At 38.2% G+C, this 13,912-nt stretch overlaps 1 protein-coding gene and 1 long non-coding RNA gene across 6 annotated transcripts in view; one reads left to right on the top strand and one right to left on the bottom strand.

Annotated features, from left to right (window-relative positions):
* LOC131322390 (aconitate hydratase, cytoplasmic-like) overlaps positions 1-2,706 on the bottom strand; it is a 9,137-nt gene extending 6,431 nt beyond the window's left edge. Inside the window, exons 1-4 of the mRNA XM_058353699.1 lie at positions 2,223-2,706; positions 626-730; positions 153-313; positions 1-74 (exon numbers count right to left, since the gene is read on the bottom strand). The exon at positions 1-74 is cut by the window's left edge and continues 19 nt beyond it. Coding sequence (XP_058209682.1) covers positions 1-74; positions 153-313; positions 626-730; positions 2,223-2,517 — 635 coding nt within the window. The 5' untranslated portion in view covers positions 2,518-2,706. The remainder of the gene's footprint in view (positions 75-152; positions 314-625; positions 731-2,222) is intronic.
* Positions 2,707-9,435: 6,729 nt separating this feature from the next.
* On the top strand, positions 9,436-13,023 carry LOC131322408 (uncharacterized). Of its 5 annotated transcripts, XR_009198829.1 has the most exons (4): positions 9,436-9,703; positions 10,332-10,439; positions 10,757-10,864; positions 12,634-13,023. It is a non-coding gene; the product is annotated as an uncharacterized LOC131322408 (long non-coding RNA). The 5 variants fall into 5 exon arrangements; XR_009198827.1 differs by lacking the exon at positions 10,332-10,439 and having other exon boundaries at positions 9,438-9,703; positions 10,655-10,864; XR_009198826.1 differs by lacking the exon at positions 10,332-10,439 and having other exon boundaries at positions 9,446-9,703.
* The last annotated feature ends 889 nt before the right edge of the window (positions 13,024-13,912 follow it).

Here is a 13,912-nt window from a genome sequence, read left to right as displayed (position 1 = left end):
GAGTCACCCCCAAGCCTGTTCATAGCATCCCGCATACAAGCAAGGTCAACCACAGCCGGAACTCCCGTGAAATCCTAACAAGCAGACAAAATGCTCAGAAATGGAGCAAAACCATATAACTAACAAGTTACAGCCAAGCTGATAGTATCAACCTGTAAGAGAACACGGGCAGTCTTAAAGGGAATTTCAACTTGCTTCGGTGAGGAATTCTCCCAATCAATGATCTTTTCCACATCGGCCTTAGTAACTTGGAAATTATCACAGTTCCGTATTGCCGATTCCAAAAGTATCTTGATAGTGTAGGGAAGTTTATCTGCAATGCAACAGAAAATGAAAGGAGAAATACTCATCGAGGAAAGGTACCCAAAATACTGAAAGGTAACTATTCAAATTAACTACCAAACCTTGGCAAAATGAAAGTTTTCCACAAAGAAGAAAACAAGATAAATAAAAATAGTTTCAAACTGAGAAAATCTTGGACAATAATGTTTCTTCAAAACGTAAAATAATGTTCAATTCAGATAATAATAAAAAGCCTATGAAGATCTTCAGAGCACAATGTGAGGCAATACCACTTTAAAAATGGGTAGTCAACCAGCAACATGTAGAATTCAAAAATACATACCAATCCTTGGATCATTAAGATCGGGTAAGCTGTAGTACTTTCCAAACTCGCCACCTCCAGGCTTGGGAAGACTGGTAAAGATTCCCTTGAATGGATTTTCAGAAGCTGAATAGAATGACAAAAGATAAGTCTGAGTTTGAAGTTCAGTATTGAATACTAGTAACTACATAAACAACAACCCAATGACCCTAAAATACGAAACTAAAGAACTAGTAAAAATTAACAACTTATTCAAATGAAAGCAGAACTAATATAGTGATATCTGTACGATAAATCTTGATAATACGAACCGTCATCATTAAGGAACTGAAGGTAACCGGATACCATTATCAAATTATGAATTGTTTTGACACCAATTAAATTAAGGACATGCCATGGAGTCATGGACATTAAACTATTCCATTTGAATCTATTAAGCCACAACCCTATGGCAATATAGGCAGCTACAGTCTCCTGCCCCGAAAAAAATAAGAAAGAAAAGGATAACCGAAGCAAGACGTTTCGTTCGTGGATAATTACATGTAAAGAAATACAAGAACATGCTACCTTTTTATTTGATGAAAAAAGGCCAAAATGTAGGACAACCAAACCTAGTATCTTAAAATATCTTAAAATAGACCAATAATTAACACTCAGAGCCCGTTTCAGAAACCTTCTTATTTTATAAGTACTTATTTTGGAGCTTTGTTTCACAAAATCAAAATAAGCAGCTTATTTTCACATTTTCAAACTCAAAAATAATGTAAATGAAAAATAAATTTTCAATTTTTTTGCACCGTATTAAAGATCTCAATGAGATCTATCAAACAAGATCTATAGTGATAGGAAAATTATTTGCGTAAGCACATGATTTTTGAGCTTGAAATTACATTTTTTAAAAATAAGTACTTATTCACTCTTTTGTGGAACACACCTTATTATTAGACAAAAAATAAGTTCTTATTCCGGTTCTGGAACGGGCTCTCAATCCATTGACTTACAAATCTTTCAAAGTCAACGTAAAGTAAACAGCTTCATTTATACCCTTTAACGTTTGGGAAAAAGTATTACTAGTAAAGTAAACACCAACTTACAGACAATTATTCCATTTGAACAGCTAGCATAGTCGAATAAAGAAAAACAAGTCCATCACACCTTCAGAATAGAAGAACCAAATCAACACCCCATATTCAGGAGTGATAAACGAACCGAATGAGACAAGCAAGTGGTTGATCAAGCTTGGTATAAAAACTTAACAAGTTTCAAAAATATGCTCAAGCTAAGATAACAGAATCTCATCTCAAACAAGCTTTAAGAGCCGAACACGAGCCGATCTCTCGAGTAGCTACAATTTTTTATGCCGAACAAGCCGAGTAGCTTGTTTAAGCTTGGTTTGAAACTTTAACGAGTTTCACAAAAAATGTTCAAGATTGATTGAGTGTTCATATAACAAACCAATCTTAAACTAGCTTTTTAACGACCGAACACGAGCTTAAACTCGGGTAGTTTGGTTCCTATAACCGCCCTACCCAATTGTAAACGCAAACTAGTATATTTTTTTAATCATTCTAATCAATAACACCATTCAATAATTCAAGTCCAAAGAAGCAAACTATACCCATAGTAGCGACCTTCCGCTGGAACCGTTCGATCACAGGAGCGGCGGATCTGATCTGAGCCCTGAGACTGAGCGGCGAACGCCAATCACCACCGTGACTCCACGGCCGAACGGATCGGAAGGAAGGAAAAGAACTCAAGGACCTGTACTTGATCAGAGAAGGCGAGGAGGAGTGAGAGGCAGAAACAAGTGAAGTAGCAGTAGCTCTAGAGAGAGAGGATGAGAATCCAAGCCTGGCAGCTCTGAGGAGAGAGAGTGACGCTGGTGAAGTTGTTGGAGAGTAGACAATTTGCATCACGAGGTTGTGGATATGGCAGATTTTGTCAGTCAAAAAGATAATTAAAACCCTAAGCGCAAAGAGGGAAGTTTAGGTAACCTTTGTACTATATATATATGCTTCAATGAAGGCAGGCTGTGGTGGAGTGAGCTGCTCATGGCGGCTTCCTCGAATTTTGGTTATTTTTGGGCAGAATTTAGAGATTCGGGGAGAAGTTAAAGGTTGTGTCGCGGTGTACATTTGTTGGAATTTGTCGCACATCTTCCGGGAAAAGCTACGCAAACTTGGTTAATAGCATCGGATGTTGTTTTGCCTATTGACAATTGATTTTCAATGAGTCTGTTCAACGCAGACATTTAAGGAATAGATTCTGCATAGATCAGTGAGTGGGGTCCATTACGGGTTTTACATAAACGGTTCGAGCCGTTCATTAAATGTAAAATATTTTTTCAATGCCCCCCACGAAAAAAATCAGTACAATCCGATGCGTATAGGTGCTCGATCTGACCATCTAACTTATCATTATTATGAAATCTTAATGAAAAATTAGATGATTGGATCGAGTATTTATAAGTATCAGATTGAGCTGACTTTTAACGGGAGCCCTTGAAAAAATGTCTTATATTTGATGAACGACTAGGATTGATTATGTAGAACCCGCAGTGGACCCCACACACTGATCTGTATAGGATCTATTTCTAAAATGTCTACGTGGGTAGCACCTTTGTACGGCGGAGACTCCATCGGCAATTGATGTAGTATATACTTTTACTACATTAAGCTATAACAATTTCAATTTACAAATGTATTACTCCATATCCCAAAGCAAAACTATATGTGATGTGAATAAGAATATGTTTAGATAAATAGATTTCTATTAAGTCGGGATTCTCAAGTCAAAATTCTGGCTTTGCGCCACTATATCATGTGTTATTGGATAATTTGGATTGCATGTAAGAGAAAGTAATACTATATTATATTTTATTTCGCATCGTTCACTTAAACCATCTAAGCTTTGTTAGTACAAAATTTAGATGCTACTAAGCATATTGCCATACTACTAATAATAATGATAAAATTAGTGGTTATAGGAACAAAGATGACCGTTGGATGGGGAAAGTGGGAAATCGAGGGTGACGGGTTCGTGGGAGAGGTACTCGTGAGACGTGGAGGGATTCGCTTTCCGGCTTTTTTGTTTACCTTCTTTAATACGGAGTATGACTTTTATTGTTATGCTTAATCCTAAATAATTACTCCTACTAATAAATTACGATGGTCCCCCCCCCACTAATCCTTCAAACGCGTGGAAAGCACATGCACCTAAACCTAACCTAACTACCCTTTTTTTTATTTTATTTTTTTCAGAACATGCACCTAACGCCAGGGATGGCCATCTCGGCCGACCCGTCCGCATCCGGTCCGTTATCTGTTCCGAACGGATCGGATTTTTCGGATATCGGGACGGATTCAGATTTATTTTTTTTAAAAAAAAATCAGAGATCGGATCGGATCAAATTCGGAGGTAAGTCTGCCTCCGATCCGATTCGCCCCGAATCCGATCTCCATCCCCGAATATCCGAAATCTATTTTTTTGATCTCTGATCTGTCCCCAAATACTCTTTTTGATCAAAAATTTGTTTTGTTTTTTTCTAATTCGGATATCCGAATCTCCGATCGGTCTTCATTCTCCGTTCGGGGCGGATGCAGAGGTAAGGAAATATATCCGATCGGGGATCGGGGCTGATTCGGAGGTCGGATGGAAGGTTTGGATTCGGATATGTCAATTACCACCTCCGATCCGCATCGTTGCAATCCCTACCTAACGCACCCCCTTGCTACAAATTAGTAATTAGATAGGAGTAGTATTTATTTGGGAGGCTCTAACAAATACTTTAAAATTATTCCAAACAAACTAGTCAAAAATGGGAAGTGATTTTCGCCTCCCTCAAGTTGTTAACCACACTCCCAAGGACAGTGCGAAAATCAATATGGAGAATGAAGTTGATTTTTGCATTCTTCAAATTGTTAACTTTGAAGAGTGCAAAAATCAATATAAAGTTGATTTTTGAGTACGATTAAAAATTTGGAAAGTGCGAAAATCACTCCCCTAAAATATACAGTAATAGTATAACAAACTTTGCAACTATTTGTACCATTTTACAATTGAAGTATATATATTTTTTTTGGGTGGGGGGCGGGGTTGCATTGCACACCTTAATATTTTAATATTTTTTGGTCTTGTAGTGCCAAATTCCAATAAATACTTCAAACTTTTCAAGGTTTCATTTGAGTTTGAATATAATTCCTTGCCAGGTATAAAATTTGAAGGTTTGAAGTATCTGCTGTAGTAATGAAATAGTACTATTCTCAATCTTCAAATATCTTGAATTTCGATATTTGAAGTATCAACTAATTTGATTTTATACAAGTTTGGAATAGTCTATCATAAATCAAACTATCAGTAGTTTACCTCCTTTAGGATTCATTTGTTTGACGAGATCAATAGTGAAGAAATATAATTGGACACACAAACTAGTTGGATCAATTGTGTAACGGAATTAATTATACTACACCTTTCATGGTACTAAATACATTACCCTTTTGTTTATAAATCGAATTTTCGGACCAGTTTACTCACACATTGACTAATCATGAGAGACCAATCCTACCGTCCACTAGCAAATGCCCAATTGAAAATGAAGCAAAGCTCTCTATGGACTCGCTCCAAAGAAGTTGATAGCACCAGAGATTTCGACAAAGGGTATATCGAGGAAAACCAATACAAAGACTATAAAACTCATAGCCTCATAGGCAAAGTAAGGGGAAAGTCCATCCACGCGAAATGCTGGAAGAAAGAGTAAAGAGAGATGGTGGGCAATACATATAAAAGAGAGCTAAAACAGATTGGTGATACAGAAAACCAAAATAGTTGACTCCTTAATCTGATCAGCTAATCTCCCAAGGGCTTTTATTAGTAATCTTTAGTGCAAGCATGAATGGGTGGCCCTCCTGCTACCCCAGGATTGACAAAAGCTGTGGAAATCTTCAAAGTTTAGCAGCATAACCTCCAAATGAAGACATCCTCACATGAGAGGAATGAAGTAAGCAGCAGCAGCATAGACCAAAGAAAGCATCAAAACATTCTCATACGAAGACATCCTTGTTGGGACCGGAGGGACACCACGCACACAACCCACATACTGATTTCAGAGCAAAACTCACCCTTCCTTATATATACACACACATACATACAATGGGTTGAAAAAACTCTCCGGGAGCCACATTCCGGCTCACCGCCGGGAGCCAAACTGGCTCCCCACTCACCTCACCCCTCAGCCTCACCTCTTGTCTCACACACCTCTTCTGCTCCCTCAATACATAAATATAGGCAGAAAGAAAAAGAAAAAACCAGTGGAGGGTTCTCCTGTGGTTGACACACACATGGGAGGAACCCAACAATCCCAACAATCCTTATAAGAAAAGATAGCAGCAGCAGCAGCAGCAAGTCAGCATTAAGGTGATCCTATAGAGCAGCCAGAAACTGGCCGAATAAGATCTCCTCAATAATCTTCTATCATCGCTTGGCATAGTAGTTCACCAGGTGAGAGAGCAGTAGGTGGTGATTGAGAGCAGCGTAATAATCAACAGCAATGTTTGAGAGCATCACTTGAACAAAGATAAGCCGGGTGATGGTTGAAAGCATCACTTGGACACAGCATAGGTTCAAATGATAGAGAAGATCGCTGCCAGAGTTTCAAAATGCAGAGAAAAAGCTCCCCGGGTGATGGTTGAGGGCATCCTTGGATTCAGACAAATGAGCAGTGACAACCAACAGCAGCAGGATTACATATGATCTCCATGGATTCTCACTCCATTTGATATGGGGCTAAGAAGCCAAATGACGGACTCAAACCAGACCTGACACCAAACCGAGCAAGAGACCAGGCAAGGGAAAAGAGAAAGACAAATAAAAGACAAACCACACACCCTAGATTACAGACCAAAACATAAAACTAAAGACAAGAAAAGGACATTCCCCAAACAGCCCAGATAGAGAAAACACACACACTCTCACTGTTATTTGAATGATTCTATAAATCTACCTTCCAATTAATGCATATGACTTTAGGCTGGTTCCATGACCTTTTGCATCAAAATCCACCTTCTAGAAAATGCATGACTAGAGCCTCTTATTGATGAAAAACCCTTTATTGTACTGAAATTAACGCAACCATTTTTTCAAGACAAAGTTTCAAACACCCTCATTCTTCAAGACGAAGTTTCAAACACCCTCATTCTGCGTGTGGAATCGGCCTTGAGCTTGTACTGATTCGATGAAGCACAACCTTGTCATTTACTGGGAGAAATCTTACTCTTACCATTGAGTTTGAACTTTTTGGATTGAGTCCGACTATTAGTACCAATGATGGGGTGTACATACGGCGTAGAACAATAAGAGTAGAACAAAGGGAACTAAGTGATTTAAGGAGAGAAAGCAAGTGCTCATTCACTAGTTTTTTGAAAATGCTTCCCCACTCCAGAATTATGCATTTGACTCAGGCCATGTTTTTCTATCTATATTCATGTGATTGTGTGTGCTCCTCTTCAAACTGAAATCATCTCTTTTCAGAAGAAACTTTCGTGTTACCCGCGAGCAAAGGGGAGTTTCATTAGGACAAAACGACCTTTTAAATCATACGCGTTCCTGTCAAGAAGAAGAATGCAAGAGAGTTCACAGCAAATGAACAAATAAATCCGCTGACCATAAAACTTGTATGGTTGATTTTTTGATATTGTGTGTGAGGTTCTATAAATCATGATACTCTCCACCAACATCCAAAGGATTTTCCCCTTTTCTTTCACCGCTTTCTTAGACATTAAAGAATCAACATAGGCAAACTAATCCAATCAAAGCAACAGAGGAATGAAATTTCTCAAGTAATCTCCAACAAACCCCAATGCAAGACAGACACACCACCCGTCATAAAACAGACCACACTCTCAGCCCACCCAAGACCAATCCAAACCAACTCACCCCACCCCAAAAGAAAGCTCACCAAGGGAAGAGAAATTGGATTAAAACTTCACTTTTCTGATGCCATCCAAACACCTTTGAAATCTTCATCAGAGTAGTCCTTGATATTATATATTTTCCTTTGATCCAAATAGCCATCCTAGTTTTGGCGAAGTCAATGATCTCCTCTACTTCCCACACCTTGTTGTTGAAAACTGAGTCATTTCTACACAGCCAGATTGTCCAAATAACAGCATAGAAGCTTGCCATCCAACACAACTCTTCTAAGTTCTTGAATTTGTTATGGTTCCAAAATTGAAACAAAGCCATCAGACTAGGAGGACTAACCCAGACCAGTTTCCACCACTGTATTATTGCAGTCCAAGTCTGCCAAGCATATTGACAGAGAAGGAGGTGATTGGGAGTTTCTCCCTCTAAGTTGCAGAGTAAGTCAATGTTGTTGTTCAGGATTCCTCTCTAGAAACCAAAACAGATTTAGATGCAATGCAATTTTGAATAGCCATCCAAGCAAAAAGCCCTACTTTAGGTGGGCTAATATTTTTCCAGATAGCATACAGGTCTGACTTCCTGAAAATTTTCATTTTTCTATCTTGAATAGGCAGACCTTACAGTTACAGACTATATAGTGCATCGTTTTTTGTTTTCATAAATTGTACCAGGATACGTTAGATACAATAGCCATAGTTAATATTCAATTAAAAATAGTTAAAGCTAATAACATACCAACAAACTATACATATACTTCAAATAAAATTTAACTCAAAATTTCAAGTCTCTCAAGTAAGGTCTATCGCACTAAGGTTTCTTGCTCCCCTAGTCTCATTCTAGACAGAACACAATCGAAGTATGGTTCTTTCTTCTATTCGAACCCTATATTGAAGTGAGGTTTCTTTCAAATAGTTTGAATGTCACAATGCATTTCGGATTCGTTTTAAAGCATATAATGAAGGAGATGATACAAATCGTAGGATATTTTTCCTCTAGAATTCGTTTTATGTACCGTCAAATTAGCTGAGAGATCCGACCACACCCAAGTATACAGCAGCTAATCAATAGAGGGCAATATTCCATAGAGGTACATCAAAAGAAGTAAAAAAAAAATTACTTTTGGTTGTAAAGACATGGCGGTTATAACAAGAATTGCCAAAAAAAAAAAAACCCAGCACCAACAAAGAAGATGTTCGTGAAATAAATTATGTAATAATGAAATCAATAGCCTAAATTGAAGTGTATGCAATACGGATGAAGATTGAGCTTTTGTATACGTGAAAATGTGAGGCTTTGCAGAGGATTGACACCCGTTTGTGAACAAAGATTCAGTGAAATTCAATATGGAGAGAGAGAGAGAGAGAGAGAGAGAGAGAGAGATCGTTCTTGGGGGAAATGGGGACGAGAGAGAGAGAGAAATCTTGGGGGAAATGGGGACGACGACTGGAGTTCGGTTAGCTGCATCGTATCGGCTCTCATTAGAAACCCGCATATGGCAGACGCGAGCTTTGTCGAAACAGTGTGCACCGGTATTCATTCAAAGGTCGTATGTTGAACACGGAGGTTCCTCCAAAACGACGTCGCCCTAATCATAAAGACTTCTCATCTTGACCCTGCGAAGTCATCTGGAAACAAGAAATTGTCAAATTGCGAGCTGATTCTGGTTTATTTCCTCGATCAAAATCGTTAATGTTTTAGATATTGTCAAGATAATAAACCATATCAAAGATTATTTGAATCAACTACCTACTAACACATAATCTGAGACGGTTAGTGTGAATTTTTTTTCCTGAAAACAAATATGCCCGCACTGTATCAAACCCATGTTGATGAAAACGGCGTCGCTCGTACAAACCTGGCCGTTGAACTTGCGAGGTCCTTCGAAAAGAGGAACTCCAACGCGAATTCGTCAAATTTTGATCTCGTTCCGGTTTTTCTCAATGATCGAAATGGTACATGTTCTAGAGCTTGTCAAGAAGATAAAACCTGTTAAAGATCATATTAATCGAACGCTGATCGTTATGTAATCGGAGATGATTTGAGTGAAATTATTTCTGTGAAAATAGATTTGGTTGCACTGTATCAAACCCCTTTTATCAGAGGATAAATTTTTTCTTTTTGATCATGAAAATTCCTAAAGAAGATTTGGCAATGGTTGTCGCCAAGGAGAAGGAATTGCGTGTACTCTCTCTCTCTCTCTCTCTCTCTCTCTCTCTCTCTGTCTCTGTCTCTCTCGATCTATCGATAGTTTTGAATGTGCCTGCAGCTGGGTATGGGTGATTCTTCTAGTGAAAAGATTGAACGGGAAAGCGTTGTTCTTGTTTTAGTTCTAAATGGTGAATTGTGCTGTTAACATGAAGAAAATGGGGAAAATTGAGTCTTTTGGTTCGAATTGCATTGATCGAGAAGTAAAAGAGTGGGATTGAGCTGTGAAATTCGGAAAAACAGTGAGGATATATGAAGTTTGAGTTATTGAATAGTTTCATTGCGTTTTGCTATAGCTGAATTGTGATGTACATGAAAAAAATGGTGAAATTAATTCATTTTATTCGAATTGCATTGATCAAGAAGAGAGAGAGAGAGAGAGAGAGAGAGAGAGAGAGAGAGAGAGAGAGAGAGAGAGAGAGAGAGAGAGAGAGAGAGAGATTTTAAGCTCTGAAGTTGGGGAAAACACTGTGGATATATGATAATTAGTTATCGAATCACTGCATTAGGTTTTAGGTCTGTATTAGGGAAAGAAAGGAGAGATGGGATTACGAGGATTTGGGTGATTCGTATAGTCATAAAAAAAAGATTACATTTTGTGCAGTAACGTAAAGAAAACAATAATTAGTTCCTATGTCTTCCATCCCCTAGTTTCCCCTATCCGTATATTCGCATACATGAATCCATCTTCATATATGTATACTGCATATGGGTAAGTATGCTTGTAATGTTCATATAATATTTACGCCATCTTGTTTTCATATTACCTGGTTTAGCTTTTTGTTCCAGTCTAGGTATGCGTATCTGGCTGCGCCCAGCAAAGCAAATGCATATATTCTTGGATATAATGCGCAAATATTCATAAGTTTTTTTCTATTATGTCCACCGATAATATCTTAGTATGTCTTTCATGCCTTTGTTGATCAGATGGGTGGTGGTTTCAATTTTTAGTCTTCTATTCCCATTCCTGTTGACATATAAGACAGAGAGTACTTCTTTTGTGAAAATATCAGGTTGCTGTTTCTTTAGGGCCCGGATGTTTATCAATTGCTTATTGGATGGCTGAAGAACTTGGACTTTTTCACATTGACAGAGATGGGAAGACTCTTTATTTGAACCCTTATGCATGAAACCAAGGTATGTAGGCTCATACGATTTCTCATTATCATATATAACAAAACACAACTGCATAAGTAGCGAATATGGTATCTGCTATCTTATGATCTGTGAGCCTGATGAATACTGCATAAGTTCAAGACCTATATGTTCTATAGGTTGGTGAAGGGAAAGTGTGCTAAATTCGTAGGCCGAAAGTTATAGCATCTTATATTTTGCCCCCAAAACACTCTGGCTATGTTTGGATGATTATTTTGTGAAGTTATTAATGAAGGAAAAGAGAGTGTGGAAGACAGACGAGAAAAAGTGAAGTAAATAAGCTTTATGAATTTCTTTGGCTTCTCGAATATTTTCCTTTCTCTTGGTAAGTCCCTCCATAAGCCTTATAAAGTGTAAATCTTGTCATCTGGTTGCATTTCCAGCCACTTCTGATGGACATTACTGCCTACCTGCAAATCCAAAGGCTAAATCTTGTTTCACATCTCGATGCTAATACCAAGCCCTGCGTCAAGTGTTTTTCTCTGGAATAATAATTAGAAGTTGGGATCCAGTTCTAATAACATATCCAGTGAAAATCTCTCCCCATTTTGTGTGGTACATGTTTACAGTTCATTTTTGTTTTTCTGTTCTGCTATTTTCCATAGGAGTCTAATTTCTCCATATCACTGGTGTCATTCATTTGTTTCCATTCATCTTTTGGAAGTAGATCAGAGTGTATTATGCGTGAGGGATTTATTCCAAAATGCGAGCTTTACTTTTTAGTCGTCTCCTGAAGTATGGCTATAGATACTGTTCTTTAGTTCTTCCAGTGGAGTGGGATTTTACAATATTTGGCTCCCATAGTTAATCAACGCCACTGTCTAATTGCGTTTGCTTTACCATTTTGTAGTTAGTCTCCGACCTTCTGCTTAAAGTTCCTTTTTCCAGGAAACCACTTTACTCGGGGGTCAAATATGTCAAGTGAATTACCTGGAACATATGCCATTTCCATCCCATATACTTCTTAGATTGAATCCTATTTTGATTTCGTCTAGGAAAAAGCCATGTTTTTTATTTTTCCAGAAATGTATCCACGGAGTATTTGAGTGGGCTCTTCTTCGTGGCTATAATGCTAAAACATCAAGGTACTACGTATAGTTATCTCATAGGTTGAGTGCCATGTTTACTTCTCTTTGCTGAAACATGTGAATGAGGAAATTGCAAGTGCAAGTGAGATTTTGACTGGAGCTCTACACAACAATGGCCGAGCTATCCTTGTTGGGTACAAAACCTTGGGGAAAGGAAAAATTCATGTACTACTAACCTCTTCCAAAAAAGTTTGTACTTTGTACGTAAGTTCTTCCTGCTTGCACACAGTTTGAAGAACTAGGCAGGTAGTTTTAGTCCGGTTCTTTTGTTTTAGTTTTGGAGAAGCTAATAGTCTTGACTCAAACCATGCCAACACACTTCTGTAGAGGGAAAAAAGTGACGACACTGCTCAAGCCCCTGGCTTACTATGTGACTTGAAGATTGCATTGGCCATCTCAACAGCTCATGGATGGACCGCTGATTACTTTTAAGAACGACAAATTTTCCTTAGCTTATGTTGTCAAGAATGCACTTTTAGATACAGTTATTAGCATATTGGAATCCTTATTTCATCTAGAGAATGTTGAACCCAAAGATGACTCCGGTTAGTCGGAACAAACTTTACTGAATGTTGCTTACTTTTGTAGCCATTGCTGTTAATTCCAGGAAGTCAACATTGATAGTACCTCAACATATTTTTCCTGTTCTTGGGGTGACTGCAGAGTGTTACGGAGCTCCATGATTGATCTGCTCTGTTCGTGACTGTAGCAAAGTATATCACCGGCACTTAATGACATAGATCAAGTTGGCATAACCCCTGATGTACAGTGCACGACGGAAATGCTGAATTCTCCACCCAAGGAAAGGGACGTTATGGGTCGCCATTGGAACCCAATTCTTGTAGCATGGTAGCAGAGCATGAGTTGGACGTTAAGGAGTCCAAAGATGCTGCCTCGTAAACTAAGTTGTCTTTGTAACATAGAATTGAATGTAACATTGCTAACGGATGGTGGAAATTATATTTTAATCCCTATTCTTTTTCAGATGTATACGCAAAATCAGGATGTTGGAATTTACTCTCTCTTGGAATTTACTACCATTCTTCAATCTTCCTTCTCCTTGTTGTGTAATTTAAATAACCATTGATAAGGAGTGGTATAAAGTTCCTCAATTAAAGAACCGTTCATGGCATTGACCTTTTTTTTTTTTTTTTTTTGAAGAGACAAGGCATTACCCTCAAAGCACACAAGATGTCCGTAAACATTAAGGCCAAGGGCATGCATGTGGAAATCAGACACATTGGTTGTGAGGGTCTTAAAATAAGCACTAACTCAGGACTCTCTTTCTGGTAGCCAAAATCAGTTGCTGCTTTCAGAGCTCTCTGGTATGTCTGCTTCATGGCTTCCTGGCAGGAAAAGGGCAAATAGATATAAACTAAACAACCACAGAGAGAGTCTGAATTACATAAAAGGTAAAGGCCAAGCCAACAAAAAGCCCTACAAAAGCATAACAGTTCCCGGATGGAGACCTGCAAGGACTTACTACGCGAAGAATAGCCTGGACGGACCAGGGATGAATTAGTGTCAAAAGCCAGTTGGATTAACAGAAAACACGACATGCTCTAACATAGACATCAGCAACAGAAATCAGAATCTGCCCATGGGATGGTGATAACCCATAATATATATATATATATATATATATATATATATATATATATATCTATCTGATAAGGAAGCTCATCTTTTTTGAAAATATATAAACATTGTAGGGCTCAGATTGATTTCCACATGAAACAATGGTCATGATTGGGTTCTACTAAAGTGCTCAACGGCTCAGATTGAACAAGCTACAAACCCATGGTTAGGATCATTTTAGGCCTTCCACCATTTGCCCGCTCAAAAACGTCATTCAGTGGAGTACTGAAGTAGAACCCATTCTGTCATCAGTGGCTTTATTTGCTCAAGACAAGAAACCCATTCTACCATTTAAAATTCTTTA

The sequence above is a fragment of the Rhododendron vialii genome, chromosome 4a (genome assembly GCF_030253575.1).
Source record: "Rhododendron vialii isolate Sample 1 chromosome 4a, ASM3025357v1".
Taxonomy (NCBI): domain Eukaryota; kingdom Viridiplantae; phylum Streptophyta; class Magnoliopsida; order Ericales; family Ericaceae; genus Rhododendron; species Rhododendron vialii.
Note: the sequence above shows the minus strand (reverse complement) of the source record. Positions and strands in the feature narration are given on the sequence as shown.